The 19,605-nt window shown below is 35.0% G+C and overlaps 1 protein-coding gene across 1 annotated transcript in view; it reads left to right on the forward strand.

Moving 5' to 3' along the window:
* Window positions 1-2,195, forward strand: part of LOC140166764 (uncharacterized) — an 8,950-nt gene extending 6,755 nt beyond the window's left edge. Inside the window, exons 2-3 of the mRNA XM_072190258.1 lie at window positions 140-385; window positions 1,704-2,195. Of these exons, the coding sequence (XP_072046359.1) occupies window positions 140-385; window positions 1,704-2,018 (561 nt within the window). The 3' untranslated portion in view covers window positions 2,019-2,195. The remainder of the gene's footprint in view (window positions 1-139; window positions 386-1,703) is intronic.
* The last annotated feature ends 17,410 nt before the right edge of the window (window positions 2,196-19,605 follow it).

Here is a 19,605-nt window from a genome sequence, read left to right on the forward strand (position 1 = left end):
GTGAAATCTCGCAATGCCCCTTTAATATAATGTTAATTCGTGGTCAAGTACACACATTATTGATCATTAATTGATAACAGGCAGTATACCAATAATATCATTAATTTTTCTTTTGTTATTTCTTTTTCTATTTATATAGAGAATAGAGAGACAGTCTTTACCTCCACCAGAACCTCAACCATTCGTCGATATCTTAGATATTCCTCCTCCGTTACGTCTAGTGCCTCAAGGACCAACTTTATTTGATTTATTAAAGATTTTGCCACCATTAGAAGATTTACTAGCAAGAAGAATAGCTTTTTCAGTTACCAAACCAAATTTTGTTCCCGATATACCACCCAGATGGCGGCGACAAGACAAGCCAGATCCCTATGCTATATTTAAGGTAATATTTTGTCATATTCTTAAAAGGCTCACGAGTTAAAGTGACATGGTCCCACGAAATGGGCGCAAAGTCACAAGTAGTTTCGACACCTCCTGGCTGCTAATTTGGTGTTCTTTATTTGACGCGCAAATGTACAAGCAAGTAGTATGATTTTGCGAATGGAGCATTCTGCAAGCCAGAACTATATCCTTTGTGCCCCATTCACAAAATACTTGTACACGTGTGCAGGAACATCAACTCAGCAACCAGGATGTCTCAAAACTACCAACTCTGTGTTCATTTAGTGGGAGCAGGTCACATATGACTGAAAACTATTGAAAACAATAATCTGCTGTATGAACTAATCTCCAAATTAATATCTTGGCGGTCAGGACAAGTTTAAAGATAACTGAACCTCAACCATTGTCCGTACACAAGTATTATTGATCTCTTCCTTACTTCACATTAGAACTACTGCGTGGTGTGGCCTCCATGAGCCCCTTAAGATATTAGCACCTAGCAAGAATTATAGTAAACGCATCCTCAGCAAAGTAGGATAGTTGAGGCTCCTCGTTTGGTTGAAATAAATATCACTATTCTACGATCAGTTTAAGAATTTGTTATGAATATATTCCCTAGGGAGTTTTATCTTCTCTGGTTGGGTACCATGGTAACTACCTTCTGCCACCATATTCATCATAGCCCAAAATGGAGTAGGCGGAATATTTGTTTCAATACAAGTGCCATTTCTTCTTATTTTCCTCATATTATGATTTGTGCCACAGAGAGGTTCTAACTTCAGCTCACTTTTGGGGATCATTTTAATGTCACTTAACAGGTTACGCCACATTTTAAAGGATCATTTCTTGCAAACATAAATTAGACATTACATTACAAATTAGGCAAATACCCAGTGAACACAAAACGTTTTGGACATCATTCACAAAAGATTAGAATCGTTTAAATGTCGGGTTGTATAAAGGGCATGTAATGGGTATAAAATGTTTTCATAACATTCAAAAACATTTGTTAATAACGTACTGCAAATATTCTAAAATAAAATTTTAAGCGTAGACAAAATATTTGGCAACAAAATGTTTGCAAAAACTTTTTTACAATATTATTTTGCAAACGTTTTTAAAATATTGTTGTGGTGTGTTTTCATTCAAAACGTTTTAAAAAGTTTTCTTGCCCTTTATATAACACGACATTTAATGTTATTAAAATGTTTTTATCTAAACCAAAACCCAAAATATGTTTGCCGGTTAAACAAGCCCGTAATTTTCTAAATAAATAACAATATCGGTTATGATCTTGTTTTGTATTTTTAATATTTCAGCGACAAATCCCTTTGATGGTTCGAGCCTGTCCGGAGCATCACGAATGGGCGCAAATTAGAAGTGGTATAAATTTAGATAACACCGAAGTACAAATTACTGAAAGGCAATGGTTTTGGCGTACAACATGCCTGAATAATACACAATCCTGCTTTGGATTTAAACAACGAGACGATGGACTAAGATCTGAATGTCGACAGACTAATTCATGGATGATTGCCTGGGCAAAACCAGCTAGTGCAATGGACTATCGGTGGCAACATATTGCAGTTCCCACAGGATGTGCTTGCGCAGTACCAGTTATGTCTACATTTTGAGAGCTGGTACCTCAGACTGGTACCTCACTTTGAAGCATTTTTCCCGGAAAACATAATTTAAGTAGCTCCAAAGATATGGTGATAATTGATTTTTAACTACTATTCTTCGCTGTGGTATGTTTATATTAAGAATTAAATATTATCATAAAAAAAGCCTTTGGAACCGTGAAAGGCTGATACTATTACCACATATGCACCAAACCAGATTCTATTAAAATAGGGTGTATGATTGCATTTCTATTCGGTGACATGTTTAATACTAAACATAGACGACGTTCATGACGTTGTTTTTGATCCGATATGTTCAATTGGAACTTGTTTACACTATCAAAGATGCATCAGAACGGTTGTTTTTAATATGAGACCAGTAAAATAGTTTGACTACATTACTTGAACAGAAAATTTGTGGGTGTAAATTGCAACGTTTTTGGTACCATTTTACACTTAATACTGGCTAACTCAAATGTCATCAGTAAACTGACCTTATTGTTCAGTTCATTATGATAATGGATGCAACCTGCAAGTCACCGATAGAATCCATGATGTCATTCTGATGTGAAGTGTAACATGTACAGTTTTGCATTGGAGAATCACGTTTTACGAAGTTCTGAAGGTGAGGGCGACCTTACAACAAAATGTTGTATAAATTCACCATACAAATTGCTTACATCACGTCGTGTCGCCCACGTACTTTTTTTTTAACTCGCTGTGTACTTTCAGTTTGTTTAGAGTTATCTGATGCGTGAATTCGGAAGTGTGGAGGAAAGCCGCCGGCTAGTGTTTGCATTCTGTTTCATACACCTCTAAAGGAGACTCCGAGGTTTGTTGAAAAAGAGGGCTACAGGTTATTTACTAGGATGTACATTAAACCGTAACAGCTATAAACCAGATGATGAAATGTGTAATATTTTACCTAAAAACAGCTGTTTGAAAATGACATTTCTATATCAGGTAATACTGCCCGCAAGAGAATTAAGGTACCATTTATGTTTACCTTTGTATATCATACAAAGACAGATGTGTCATAATTAGAACAAGTAGCCAATAGAGGCCCTGCATGCTTTTATCGATTGGCGCCAAACAAAGGATTTGAACCGGTGTCATTCACCGTAATCATGGCGCAGTGCAGTCCATTCAATCGAATGGTGTCATCAAGGGCATCAACCTATTTGATCGTAGTGCATTTGTTATGTGTGTGAGACTAAGTCTCGAGGTAGATTGCAATCATGCTTTTGTTTAATGTATTTGAGAAGTCCGCCATATTTACGGAATGATATGATCATATACACAACCTCTATAGATGCATTTTTTAAGACATGATGATCCAAATTGGGTGTTTTATTGATTAGTACAGAGCGTTGTCGACCAAGATAACTAGCGCCGTCCTTTCTAATTCTGTTGATTTAGAACATTAAAATGCAACTTTGGATATCAATAATCCTTCCTTATGTTTTAGGAGGTGAACATAACTGGTACCTTGATGACTTATGGCTGCAAATGTGTAAGGTCACCGTTAGGTCACCGTTAATGTAATTCTTATCCGATTTCAATACATGAGGTATTAAATCAGAGCTAAAGAGTATAGGTATTAGTTGCTGGTTTTAGTTTTGACGTCTTTGTTTAGGATATCGGGGTGAACAGAACTGGTACCTTAATGACTAATGGATGCATTATGTGTAAGGTCTTTAACGCTTCTACGGCTACTTTTATGGTAACGTTTTCAATTTGCATCCGATTGGAGAAGCGATTTACCGATTTATAAAAATCACTAGCATGCCTGGTGTCAAATCGCCACAAATAAATCCCCAGGCAACCTATGAGCGGTACAAATCCCTGTCACTGTCTACTGCTAAAACCAGCGATACACCTAAAAGAGTGGTAGCAATATGCAATCGCCAGTCTTGGATCGCTAGCGAGTTACAGCTCAATCGCAGCGACTGCTACATATATTTTAAGATGTGGTAGCAATATGCAAGGTGCCAGTGATTAGCATGCATAGGTACCGCGTGAAGGTTGTAGTGCAGGGCGATCTATTCAAAAATTGTATTCATCTATTGCTATGGTAAGTAATCCTGTTACATCATCACTTCGACAGCGAATAGTGACCAATATTTGGTAACTTATATAGGACTGCAGTCCATGATGACAAAAATATATTTAAGTTATTTTGTTGTTGTTGCATTGTCACGTCCGCTATACGATCTCCTCGTCATACACATTTGACCAAACACAATAAGACAAAGCCAAAACCTTTGCCATTTCAGCAAGGTTCGGCTTTCTCCCATTGTAACTGACCATTTGTATATGACTACCTATTCTTGGAGGCGCTATTAATTTCTCTGTGTATCCAGGTGTATCTGTGTGCATCAGTATCAGGGCGAAGTTCATTGGATTCCCCGGGATTAAATAGCAAGTACTTTATTATTATTGCAGAGTGGATCGAGGCGACTGCTAATTAAAAATTCATAACAATTATGTATGTAACAGTCGATAGCGCGGACATTTCTACACTTGGAAACAAACGGAATTTGTCACACGTATTCGTTGGTAATAGAAAAACGGTAAAGTGGGTGCCCTTTCAAGAATACGTACTCTATTTAATCAGTTGTGAATGAAAGAGGACCTAGTTTGCATCCCCTCTGTAATTTAATTTTCATTTGATGTCCTAAGGATGTCTATTACCAGATTTCCCAACATTAGCTAATGATTCTAAGAGTGTACGGATCAATCATAAGTCAACACAGGGGTCAAATTTTAAATTTGCTCAAACTTTGTTGACTTGTTTTTACATGACAAGCAATTTTCGTTCAAATCGGAGCGTTTTTCATTTTTGACCCTTGTGTGGCCAAAAAAACTGACCACCTCCTGAACCTTTTTGCTTAATAACTGAATAACGGTATGTCGCAGATAATAATGTCAAACTATACTTTTGACAATTAAAGTTTGAAATTTGACCTTTGATTGACCCTTGCGCGCTTCAAATCACTTTTTGATTTTAGGAACGTGTCAAATCTAGTCATAGACACTCTTAGCACTTATGAAAAAGGTGTAATTAAATCACAGTGGTGTTCAAATTAAGCCCTCAGCCCGATACATTCATAGCGTATTCACTCACATTTTCATCAATTGGAGCAAGATGCTGTTGCACGGTGATCTTGCTGAGTGCAAGTGCTGATAACCTCTCCTGAGTTATTACGCTTTTATGTGCCGGTTAGTTCGGTCACATTTTACCATGTTGGTGTGCTTGCTTTATCATAATGTACTTATTAATATAGTATTTGTATTCAATCGTTTTATTTTGGTATAATTTCAAATTGTATCATATCATATTTTGATAGAAATGTATTTTATATTCAGTTGTATTATTTTGGCAAAGTTTAAAATGTATAATATTTCTTGTAATTGCTATTCTAAGATGTGCTGCAATAGATTTAATATTATATTTGTTATCACACGAGGAAACAAAAACAATGTAATGTGGCGCTACATGTGGAATGTCAGGGCTCTAAATGAAGGTTTTAAATCAAATGAAAATTTCATTTATACTATAATATGTACCCGTGATGCATTCCTTCTTGTTTTAGACAACATGTATTAATTTCGATACTACATGTATTATAACAAAAGCCATTCTCTTCTGAAATGATCGGACTTTCCTTCAAGAAAATAGTCATAGTGGCCATGATGAAACACGTGTTTTTTGTTGTTTTTGTTTTGTAATTTGTATATTTTTCTGACATAAGGCACCGTATGGAAATTGGATCAATCCGGGTTCGACCCCTTCGATGCTGTGTCGATATTTGTTATCGACTAGTTAATCAAGGCTTCATTGTCCAATTATCTAACCGATCCACAGATCTTGTTAAGGGTACGCGAGGTTGGTTGGTCGAAGCAGCCAAAAAATCGTTTTTCATTGTCTAAATCAATATATTACTGGAAAAAAACACTTTGATTTTTTGCAAAAGTTCATTCTACAAATCATATACTTTAAAAACTTGCTTGATGTTAATGGGTTATGTACGTTTTATAAAAGTATTGTTGTTTCCGCCCTCTTTACAACGTAACTCAAGAACCACAGGACATACAAAAGTATATCTGTAATATTTGAACACTCGCTACACACTCGCTATGAAATGATCAATGCAATTTTTGCCAAAGCTCACTACCATTCGCAAGATGCTCTGAACTACCAAATCACAACAGTTTAAAATAGTTGCTAACCTTAAAGTAGCCCTTCTACTTATCATTATCGGGATTTGCAAGACAACATACATTTGTTACGCAGGTTAAAAAGGTTAAAACATATTTTTATTTTTTACTTTGAAGGTGAAATTAGTCAATAATGTTCAAAAATCGTACGAGAATAATTTTTGTATTTATGATATTGTTGTTTATGTTGTGTGACCCTTAAACTTGACTTGCACTTTGACTTCTGAACTTTGACCTGTATTTTCACTTTTTGAGTTCAGATCATAATAATTTACATGGCTACTGCCTATGTTCAAACCAATATTTTTATACATAGTATTGGTTATAATTCCAGGTAGCCAAGTGTTGTCATGTCTTGCAATAATCACACTAGACAGTGAGGGAGAATGATAAAAGCCATATTCCTCCGCTTTAGGCCAAAAAAAAAAAAGTTGTTTGTTTGTCCTCCACCGCCCGCTCCTCAGATTAAGACCTGAACACATTTTTTATTTTATTCATTTTTTTTGAATAAAAATAAGTATTTTTTTTTCAGATTTGGAGTATCTCTGGACCTAGCTAGAGCTAAATACTAAGATCTTTCATGGTTGAAAATTAAAAAAAAAACCACAAAAACATTTTGTGTCTTCAATATGCAAAGTTATAACTTGTGTTCATGTCATAGTCTATTATTTTTAGTGACTTCATAATACATTGGATTTGAAATCATTAAAAGACTATGACTATTGTTTTTTTTAAGTCACCATGAATGATTGTAGCATTTAGCTCTAGCTAGGTCCAGGAATATGTACGTACGCCAAATCAACAAAAAAAATCCGCCCGCCCGCACATCCTCTTTCAAAGCTGTGGAGGACAAACAAACAATTATTTTTTTTGGGCCTTATGAAACCTTCAAAGAAAGATATGGTTCATGTATGCAACCCATGTATGTGTGATAAATGCAAGAAGTGGCCCTCTATATTAAGATTAACAAACTATCCGTGGAAAACTGGAGGGCGACATATTTGCTGAACGTCTGAAAAGTTGTGGACACAATGTATTACCTGAAATCTTTCAGTTCGATTGAATTTAAATATGTGGTTGGATATACTGTTTTCAGTAACAAAGAAATTAGTTCGAGTCTATCGTCCCTGTCAATCAGTCTCCTCGTGGTCCATAATTAGTTAGTACCGGAGTTTAATTGACAGGATTGTCAGACGATATTAAACTAATTGTTTTTCTGAATTTCTGACTTATATTATAATAGGTGAACGAACGTGGACATTGACGGTACGTAAATACGCGATGTCACATGAGGTGCTGTAACCAATTGGTACTTTGAATGGCACCATATTGACATTAAGTTCGTTCACTTGGTGCTGTCTATTATTATTATCGCCTTCGTATAAATTAGGTAGATGGTCATGCTGGCAGGACCTTAATTTGATGAATTCGTTGAACGTGTAGCTAAAAAATAGATATAAAATAGTTCGTTAATTTTAAATTTGGATGACTACGTTAATTTGTATATTACACGTTATCTTTAACTTAATGGTGCACGTAGGATCGCGTTTTGCAAAAAAATGTATGATTTTATTTTCATCATACCTTTAAAGTAACGAAGACAGATAATAAAGGTTTATATTTTTGTAAAGGCAATAATTTGATATTAAATTGTGACTTTGAACTTCATAATTATCAATATAGAGACAAAATGCAGTAATTACAGTAGCGTTGCCAGCGGGATGGCAGGGGGAAGATTGCCCCCTGACAAAAAAAAAAAAAAAAAGAAAAGAAAAAGTACCCCTCTGACAAAAAAATGAAAGAGAAAATCTGAGGAAAAGGAAAGGGCAAGGAGCCCTTTTCCACCATAATTCACCCGATCATGGGCCAAAATAATGTAAAACCCAAATTTCTTGCACGCTGAGCGCGCACATTTTCACTCTAAAGCCATTTTTATCCCGATCATGGGCGAAAATAGTGTAAAATACAATTTTTAACGCGCTACGCGCGCAAATCGTCACAATTGGGAGCTCGAAGAGTACAGTCTCTCTCTCTAAAGAAAACAAATTTATTTTTGCCCCTCTGACCAAGAGAGCTGGCTAAGCCGCTGAGTAATTATCTTACTATACAGTACCTAAAGGCATGAATTTTGCCGGGTATGTTAGTTCAATGATATTTATTACAATAATGTATGTCTAAATGTTGACGAAACTTGAGGGCGTCCTCCAGATGGCGTCATTTGCACCTCAAATTTCAAAAATCGATAGCTTCGATGATTACCCCCACGCGGTGCTAAAGCACCGGGATGGCTGCTTTGCACCTATTGAGTGGCACTATGCAGTTTTCTTTTATTTCATGTGACACTTCAACAAATCTATTTGAGGAAGCCTGCTTCAGATCTTTATTTGCTGTATTGAATTCGCAGAACAGTGGAAGGATTCTAAATGTATTATTTTCACGAACGAAACAGTCAATTTTGAAATTCAAAAAGTAAAACTCTGCTTAATTATGCAATTGTATACTAAGTATGTAAAAAAAAAATTCTGTCGGTACATTTCTTTCAGAGACACGCTGTGGTAGCAAAGGGACGTAACAAGTCATATACCGGTATTGAGATATTTTAAATATGTATGAGTATGTTGCAAAAATAATTAGGTAATTTGTAAACTTTATAATACATTTGTTAAATGCTCATGTCAAAACTTACCCTAACCTACATTTACCTTGACCCCCCCCCCCCAGTCTAATGGTGCGTTCCTTACAACGAGGAACTATATCATTAACAAAATGTCCAATTTTGAGTCTCAATCAAGAACAGGTGTTCATAATCCTAAAATAAAACTGGGTAATGGGATCTTTTCTGATTACGCGGAATATTTTTTCTGCACTCATTCATCCAATTTTTGTCTACTCACAACACAGACGTGTCAATTTCGTGTTTGAGCTAAACAGAATTAGAACTCCAATGTTTTTGCTTGCTAGTGACTCTGAACACCCTCCTTAACAATAAAAAAGGACAAAAAAGGAAGTAGGGGGCAAATGGTAATTTGCATAATATTCAAAATGGCCGCTAATGCCGGGCTCAAATTTTCAAAATAGGGCGAATATGGGTAAAAAACCCATATATCATTATTAGCATTCAGACAATGTAAGCGTAACATCATAAAATAGGTCAAGATTAACATGATTCAATGGGCTTTTACTCTTTTCCCTGTTACCCACGTAACGAAACATCTCAGATATTGTAAACTATTCTTTAGTTAAATTTTTTTCCCAAGCGGAACAATTTGAGACCACTTTGATCAAAATCGGAGCATTACGGAGCATACATTTGGAAATGAATTTGGAGAAAACCTTCTGTTAATAAAATACTATGCTGAGCCACCAGCCTGGGTGACTCACGCTCCAGTAATTTCAGATGATTGAGCTCAGTAATACATCAGAATGTCTTCCAATTCATGAAAACAAATAGATAATCAGCTTATCGGATTAAAAGCTTAGAGGGAAGGTCTTGCTGCTCAACGAGGTTTTCTCCCAATTCATTCTCTAATGAATTACGCACCAATTACACGTTCAAAGGAAATTACACTGCAACATTTTTTTCGTGCGTGCTTCCTGCCCGTTTTTCTGTATAAATATAAAAAATATCAATTTTTGATATTTTGCCATAATGTTTATATTATATCGCGAAAAAATCAATATTATTTGATATTAGAAGGACATTCCTCGTATTCATAATACAATGTGCTTTCATATCCCACAAAAATATTGTACAGACGTTTCTATCCGATCCCATAAATCTGGCAAACTTTTTAACATTTACTCCAATAGATAACAGCTCATAATTGTAGGTTACATCACGTGGTTCGACTCAGTGACTTTCTTTACTTTCTGATATTGAAATTACAGGGACTCGCACCGACTCTACCTAAATAAACCAAGCTCAAATTTACTCGACTTGACCCGTTATTAAATTAACTGGCGACTGACTCTACTCGACCGGTGCTGCGTGCAAAACCACATACCTTTGCAAAATATGATATTTTGCATATGCAAAATTACATACTTTCCAAAAGTATGTAGTTTTGCATATGCAAAACTACATACTTCGGCAAAATATGTAGTTTTGCATATGCAAAACTACATACTTTACGGTCACTATGAAAAAATTGAAGTTTTGCTGGGAAACCCCGTGCAGTTCGTGTTTGTGAATAAGGGCGCATGTCACAATGATCCTAAAGTATTATAGGATACATATTATATAAATTATTCTTTGAAATTAGAGAATATTAGAACAGTGACCAGTATCCATTCTGCTAGCGGCCGATACTGAACAACACATACACGGCCTTGACCTGCGGCACGGTCTAAATTCTGAGTGATTTGCATGCTGGTCAGAAGATAAATATACAGAGTGACCTTCAGCTTCTCCGTGTTTGGCCCGGGTGTTTGGTCAGACCTACCGTATAGGCGTAGGCTGCATGGGGTGTATCCTGCATAAATTAGTGTTCTTGTTCAACCTGAGACTAGTAGCCTACCTCAGGTTCAAACACATGTTTCACACTTCAGTGTACGCTGCATGACTGTATGTTTCTGTTTTCAGGGATGATTATCGTAATGTCTATTTAATGATGAGGGACAGTAATTTGGTAGTATGCACCCTTACAGCACACATCGCGCGGTGTTTCTTTATGCAAAATAAAAGTTATGCAAAACATCATACTTTGTAAGTATGTAGAAATGAATGTTTTACCTGCTGTGCGGTGGTTGACTTGACTCGTTATAACTCGGGCATCTACACTGTGGTATTTGGCCCTGAATTTAGATCACCATGTGAAGTGAGTCAGACAGTGACCCAACTTGACTTTACGATAACCTTCAAATCAGACAAATCTGAGTTGAAGTACATGTTATTGGTTCAGCGTTACGCGACAAATCTGACGATAGAATTTAGGCTCGTTGAACTTATTGCATTAGCACTTTAGGCACGTTCTTAGGACCTCATGTGAAGTATTTTAAGTCAGTGAATCATGTATCAAAATTGAACTACGATGTATGACTATTTATTTTTCTACTATTACATTGAATCGACTGACTCAACTTGAACTCGACTTTAATCTACCAGAAAATGTATTCATCTATTAAACATTAAATTTACTTACTTCGACGGGCGATTGACTCAACTTGTTATAACTCTGATACTCTGCACTGTTATTGGACCCTCAACATTTACCTTTATCAGCGATTAACTCGATTCAAACGGAGACCTCCTGTGAAATGTATCAAGATTGAATGTACAAGCGATTTTCATTATTTTCTAATTTTGACATTATATAGTGACTCGCCTCTACTCTACCTAAAAATAGCTCAAAATTACTTAACTAACCTTCGATTGACTCGACCGACAATTCAGTTGAATCGTTACAACTCTGAGGTTGAAGAATGCCGGGGCTGACATGGGACCCTCAACTTTTATATACCTTCATTTGCCTAGACTCTAACCACAACTGACTCTATTCGACTGACGATTGACTCGACTGACATTGCAACACATAATCACATTGTATTTACACATTTTGACCTCGTTTCAGGTATTTATTGCGATATGAGTATGCAGTGAAGTGATTTTATTTTTTACATGGAAACAGCTCAAATTGACTCAACTTTAAATATTCGATTGGCTAGACTCTACCACGATTGACGAGACTCGTTTACAACTCTGACATTTACATAATTTGCGACTATTATATGACCCTAAACTTTTTGTACATGCGGTTGACTCGAAACAAACGGTGATTGACTCGACTTGTTGCAACATACATTATCAATGTTAGGCGATGCGTCCAAACAAAACCCTTTTGCGTAAGGGAAATCCATTTGTCAAACCCCTTAGGCGTAGCAGACATGGCAAAATATCTAAGGGATTTGAAAGAACATTTTGCTGTACGACTTGATACGAATCCTCAAGACATTTGCGGACTCGACCGAAACCCGTTATCGAACCAATTATGACCATTTGAGAGTTTCTTTTATATCAGGAATTGATTATCTACGACCATCAATTTCCACATAAGAGATCACAATGGGCGACTCATAGTGCATGACGAAGATCGATATCACTGTTTTACCACAAGTTTTACTCTGAATTTTTACCCAGTGCCCAAAAATTAATTATTATTTGCAACACATAAGCATGTTTGTGTTTTCTTGTAGCTATTTTTCATGTAGATTTCGATTATGATATAAAAAAAAACACGCGAAATTTCATATTTTTTATTAGTTTGTTTAACTATTTAATATACGGACTGAAAATAACCCACTATCGATTGCAAACATAGATAGGTCCCTACCATTACCATCGTGGTCACGATCAATTGCACTGCTCTCCGGAATCTGGTTTTACAGCCACTTACGGTTATACGAGGTATTGTTGTCGATTTTCATTATCTGAATCAATATTTTATTGAAAAATAACACTTTGGTGTTTTGCAAAAGTTCATTCTACAAATCATATACTTTGAAAACCTGCTTAATGTATTGTTGTTAATGGGTTATGTACGTTTTACAAAAGTGTTGTTGTTTCAGCCCTCTTTACAACATAACTCAAGAACCACAGGACCTACAAAAGTATATCTGTGATATTTGAATTCTTCTTCACGCTCGCTATAAATTGAGCAATGCAATTTATGCTAAAGCTCACTACCATTCGCCAGATGCTGTGAACTACATTTTTTTTGTTGCTGCTTCGACCAACAATACATCGTATACCCTTAATATCAATAGCTCTAATTGGGGTATCTGACCATCTCAAGTGGCTATTATGTCGTATAACTTGAACTTGTCGTATAACTTGAATATAAAGCTAAGGGAGTCGAAGCCTTCCAGCCCCCACCCCATACATATATCAACAAACACAAATTTTGAGGATTCCTCTTAAAATATAAGGGATTTCTTTCTCGGGATTTGCTCAGGGATTCCCCTTACACAAAAGGGAATTCTTTGGACGCTTCGCCTTAGTGTGAGTCAGCCAGTGAGTTGTATATCAAGGTGGGCTCAAGCGGGTTGTTTACTACAGATATTAAACAGTGACTCGACCGACTCGACTTGACTCGACTCGGCTCTACCTGTACAACACCGTGACTGACTTTAAAACTCTTACCTTTACATTTTACATTACTGTTTCAGGTCCCTCAACTTATACGTACCTGCGATTGATTCGACTTAAACGAAGATGGGATCAATTTGACTGGGGATTGACTATACTTATTACAACACTGGCATTCAAAGTGGGTGGTATATTGATATTTAATAATCTGGCCCGACTCAGTGGATTTTGTTTATTGTCTACCATAGTACGGATACGTACACTCAACTTACAATCTACTAGACAAATAGCTCAAATTTACTTAATTAACCGTCGATTGACGACTTATTACAACTCTGACTTTTTACCAATTTTGAGGCTGTTATGTGACCCTCAAAAATACGCATTTGAATTCGACTCAAACAGTGGTTGACTCTATTCGACTGGCGATTGACTCGACTTATTGCAACATTGGAATTAACATATATTGGGAGCGTTATGGGACCCTCGCAGTGAGCCAGCGAAAGTGAGCCATAAATTTATTTCAACGCATGTTGTTGCATGTGAGAAAATAATGTTGCATCATTCAAAAAACACGTGTTAAAAATGACATTAACGTAGCTTCGTAGTTAGCTTTTAAAGCGCAATATTCAGGTTAAGGAGAGTGTTTACCAACACTGGGAAGATTATTAGTTTCTCGCAAATTACTTGGCATTTTGCAGAACATTTAGTGTGATTTGGGTATACGATTATGAAAAAATTCTTGAAGATTGTAACATTTGGAATAAAATGTCACTTTTACCAACCTCACTCAAATTTTAGTTGGGCATTGGCGTAACCATAGTAACGAGGCGCCCTATTGAATTTAACAGGTGGTAGAAAGTAGATGAAGAAGCCGCAGCTTAAATGAAGAATGGGTAATTTTTTCTTGAAGTTACATTAAGAGGGGTTCCACCTAAATGTCAACAAAATGGGTTTATATTTATGGGTCAATAAATCTAGCTGCTTATACCGAGACAGTAAAATCTTTTATTTATATCAAAGTATGTTAATAATAAATATGCAGAAAGAGTGTGATTTGTTGTCAATGTTATTTTTATTGGTAGAAAGTTTGCTTCATTTAAACTATGTTACATGCATTTAAACAGTCACTGTTGTTGAAAATATAAAAACACCAAATAGTTATATCAAAAGATTCTAGTTACATTGTATTGTAGTGTTATTTAACAATATTAATGAATATTTCTAATAAAACACAATTTATTACTATGAAGGAAACACATATATGTGGTTTTATTTAAGAAGTACTTGTATACAGAAATAAAACAGAAATATCTTATTTTACATCATCTTTTGTGAGAAAAATATCTACACCCACACTTTCTCTTATCGCATATTCCCTCTTCTAATTTCCATACCCCTATATTACATTTGTATTTGGGATACAACCACTAGGTTACGTGTCTTTCATTAACATGTTTATCATTGTGGTTTTAATACTTTTATCGTGGTTGTTGTGTTACAGTGGGCGTTATTTATTTCATAAATTTGCGATCGTAATATGCTAACAATGAATAAATAACAACACTGTAGGGGAAGCTTAGTTTAATATAATACTGATACTTGCGTGCCACATTGACGTTACCCGGGTAACATCAAAGTTTTTAATTTTAAGTGTAAAAGTTAAATAAAGTATAACTATTACGGTGTGAGACACGAGAGGGCGCTTGATCACTTCGAACACCGGTGTCCGATCCAAGTTACTAATCTTGTTTTATGTAGCTTTTGTAAGGGTAGACGAGGTATTGTTGGTCGAAGCATCCAAAAAATCGATTTTCATTATCTAAATATATTATTGAAAAATAACACTTTTATGTTTTGCAAAAGTTCATTCTACAAATCATATACAAAAGTGCTGTTGTTTCAGTCCTCTTTACAACATAACTCAAGAACCACAAGACCTACAAAGGTATATCTGTGATATTTGAATTCTTCTACACACTCGCTATGAAATGGTCAATGCAATTTTTGACAAAGCTCACTACCATTCGCAAGAAACTGTGAACTACCAAATCGCAACAGTTTAAAATAGATGCTATAAAAGTATAATGAAAGATATGAGAATGATTGACATTATAATTATTACCCACTTGTATTGAAATAAGATGTCTCGAATCGCAATCCTTTTCAATGAAGTCAAAGTATAGATCATCTCTCACTCCCTTGCATTTGAATCAGAGGATGTTTAAATACATCCCATAACCCAATCGGGTTCTGGCCTTGGTATGTCTGGTTTTTGTACGCATGTGGCACAGTTGACCATACCTTACATTGGGATTGTGAGCAAATATCTGGTATTTTCATCCTTTTATTTAACATTCAAAACATTGAAACTTGAGTGGGACAATTTGAATGTTTTCTATAAGAAAATCAAATTAAATTGTTTAAGTCTTGACTATTAGCTAGTTGGCTGCAATTTTAAAATCACAATTGTGTGTGTGTGTGGTAATGGGGACTTTGTCTTTAAAATAAGGTTATATTGATCAAATTTCCTAATCATAGTGCATTGTGGGAATGTATTTAAGCCTCCTCTGCATTTGAATAATAGACATCCAGAAACCGTAGAGCGCCATATAAGTATTTTTTTTAATATGTAATTAATATTAATAACAATAATAATAATAATAATAATAATAATAATCATAATAATAATGATAATAATAATAATAACACTAATATATTATTATAATAATAATAATAATAATAATAATAATAATAATAATAATAATAATAATAATAATAATAATAATAATAATAATAATAATAACATGTACTCGGTGTTTGATATTTCAGGTACAGAGTATATTGATTACTGTATTAGAATCTTCGGGGGCTGGAAATTTAGGTCAGGATAATTTTTGTGTATTTTCATGTATACATTATTACATTTCTTCACAGTTTGCAAAATAATTGGATCATCTTTTCTCAATTTGTGGGTGAAACCTTGATATCTATTGATGCACTCCTAAGAACACGAGCATTATAATAATGTATAACTATAACTAAAAGTATTTACTTATATCATATTTTGGTTATATACTCTTATATTTATTACAATACTATAGGTATATGACTTATCACGTGACACGTCCCTTTGCTACTACATGGTGTCTCTCAAAAAAATTTACCAAATGAAATTACATTTTTATCTATACAATTATATACTTTTTAAATTTTGAAAATTTACCGTTTTGTTCTTGAAATATAATGTAGTACCCCCCCCCCCCCCTTGATGTCTAATGGTGCGTCCCTCATCATAAATCATTAAAAAAAAGCTCTCAATCAAGAACAGGTGTTCATAATCCCTCAATATTTTGTGCCGTAAAACTGGGCTATCTTAAATGGTAAACAGGTTGCAGACAAGCTGGGTATATTATAGAAAACGGGGATTATTTCCTTTCTAATAACTGGGAATATTTTATGTGCACTCATTCATCCATTTTTTATTTGCTCACAATAAAGCTTGCCTCAAGGTGTTAATCACATTCTCACTTAATTTGTATGAATCGCTTTATCATTGTTTTAAAATTGATTTACTTAAGGGGGTACTACACCCATTGATTTTTTTTTTTTTTTTTTTGCATTTTGTGAAGAAATTACAAAAAAAATTGGACAAAGTGGTATGCAAAATGAAGGGGCAAATCTTCTCGTTTTTTTGGTGGCATCGGTATCAATGTAGCTTACATGCTTTTGAAGATAGAAGCCAAAAGGAGGTACATCACTGATGATTTAAATTCCCTTCATTTTGGAAAGCTTACTATCAACGGATTTCGTTAAAATGTTGGATACGTGTTGCTAACACATTAGGGAAATAATGTTGATATGTAAAATGGGAATAAGTGGTCCCTGATTTCTTTTATGACTTCATGAACTTGGTGCTCCACAACTATCAAAAAACGAACCGGTTAAAATGCTTCTTTTTTCAGTGTCGAGCTATATTTTGTATTTTGAACTTGTGACACTATGTCACTGAAACTTAATTAAGCCATAGGTAACAGGTTACCACAACCACACTACAGCAATGTTGAAAAAGATTGTATTTTTGTCACCTATACCACCATATTAGGTAGTTTTCCGTAAGCTTCATTTTTGTGATTTTGGTAACTACTTTTATATTTATTTGTCCAATCCATCTCAACTAGGCAATCTAAATTGTACTCACCATTTACATCCCAAGGTATTTTAGTATATCCACCTCACACATTTCCATCATATATCCAGTAACAGACAAAATATCAAAATTGATGCCTCATTATGACATGTATGATATCAAAGACTATCACATGTATTCCAAATTGATGCCTGAATTTGACCTGAACCAATTGACCTATAACCTGACCTTTGATGACCTTATAGCCTTTTTTAATCTCTTTTCCTAACAACAGATTATAGAAGATACATACATGGTGTAGTATTAAATTGTCTATGTGGAAGAGATTATTTAATTTATTCAGTGTTATAATCAGTGAGTACATTTCTATAGATAGTATAACAAAGGATTTAATGTATTCTATTCATGTATTCTACTTGGACATGTTCAATAGAATAAATTATGGTTTGTTATGAAACACACATCTCAGTTACCAGGATAGAGTAAACAAAAAAATATATAGGGCTAAAATAATTTTCTAAAATGGTTTAAAACCACTTTGTATGTAGAGATATTTTATAAGTTCAGGACATGAGATGATGAACATATTTATATAGTTCATAAATTTGCAACAAAAAAAAGAAGATGGGTACTGATGAAAATCAGGGTATTATATCGCCTTAACATAAATTACACCACTACGGTTTCTGTCCAGTTCCACGTTGGAAAGAAATTACACTGATATCCATAAGAAGGCTTATACCCCAAATTCTTAGAAAAGGTGTGTCTGTCCACAAAACTCGTCAACCAACTTGTAAATATGAATCGCAACGATTTGACACATTATGTTCAGAGTACTTCACGTACTCTGTCTATCTCACGTTGATATTCTATTGAAATACCATGGATACTCAATGGTAACCATGGTGAAAATATTTAACCTGATTTGTCCTGAAAATTTGTTCTGAGTGACTGCGGATAATGCGTTACACAGAGTCATCATCCCTATATCTTTGTGTCAAAAATTGCCGTGATAGTATGGCGAATCCTCTCGTTTGTCAATAGCTACTCATGGCGATTTTGTTCGAGATAGGCCGAGCGACTCAGGCTAAGCATAGTACGACTATCATGTGAGATACCACCAAGTTCTATTCTACAAATAATTACGATTTGCGCATGCTCTAGTATCCCATATGGTGTTGCTATTACAAGGAAATTCGATTTGTTTTGAAGTCAACCCCAGGTTTTGTTTTTTGTACACTAAGTTGAAATTAAATACACTAATCAGCGACCATTTCTGTTGGCTCTGGATACATTTTTACTACATTTTTGGCGTAACGATTCTTAAATCGTAAGTTAAAATTGTGATATATTTAATTTTGAGAATTGCAATTATATAAAGGAACACAAATAGCCCATTCACCTAAAATCCAGAAGCTTGTATTGAATATTCGATCACACGTGTATTTCACAATGCATATGTATACTTTCTTTATCTATGTCAACAATAGAATATTGATTTCACCAACGGAGTATGGAGCTTTGAAAAAAATATTTATAATACAGGGTGTTGACACTGTGCGTTACAGCTACCAACAGATACAAATTGAAAAGTTTCGCTGACAAATAAAACCAGATGTCAATGAAAACAACGCCATAACAACGGCAGGGACATACCATTTCTACACTGAGGTAACCACAGCATATCACATCTCATACTTCAAGCTTTATTTATTTTCTAATAATCGAAATTACCCCCAGCTCAATAATTAAGTCGACTTGACCTGCTATTAACTCAAATCACCCGGCGATTGACTCGACACGACCGGCGCGGCAGTTGCCTTGACTCATTTACACATTTGGCATTTACACATTTCGGCTCTGTTTTTATATCACCCTGCGAGAGTGAGTCATGGTATTTTTAGTATTAAAAATATACCCTGACTCAACTTAACTCTACGTTAACGAAAAAAAGAAGGCAAATCTGAGTTGACGTACCTGTTACATTACTGTTTTAGGTCCCTCAATAGAGTGTACTCGTCCATGGCATTAGCCACCGCATTAGCACAGTTTGGACCCGTTCTTATTCCCCAATCAAAAAAATACATCACTATTATTGTTTTGGATTTTACATAAATATATTATCCTGTTAAACAAAACAAGGC

This window comes from Amphiura filiformis, chromosome 12 (genome assembly GCF_039555335.1).
Source record: "Amphiura filiformis chromosome 12, Afil_fr2py, whole genome shotgun sequence".
NCBI lineage: Eukaryota > Metazoa > Echinodermata > Ophiuroidea > Amphilepidida > Amphiuridae > Amphiura > Amphiura filiformis.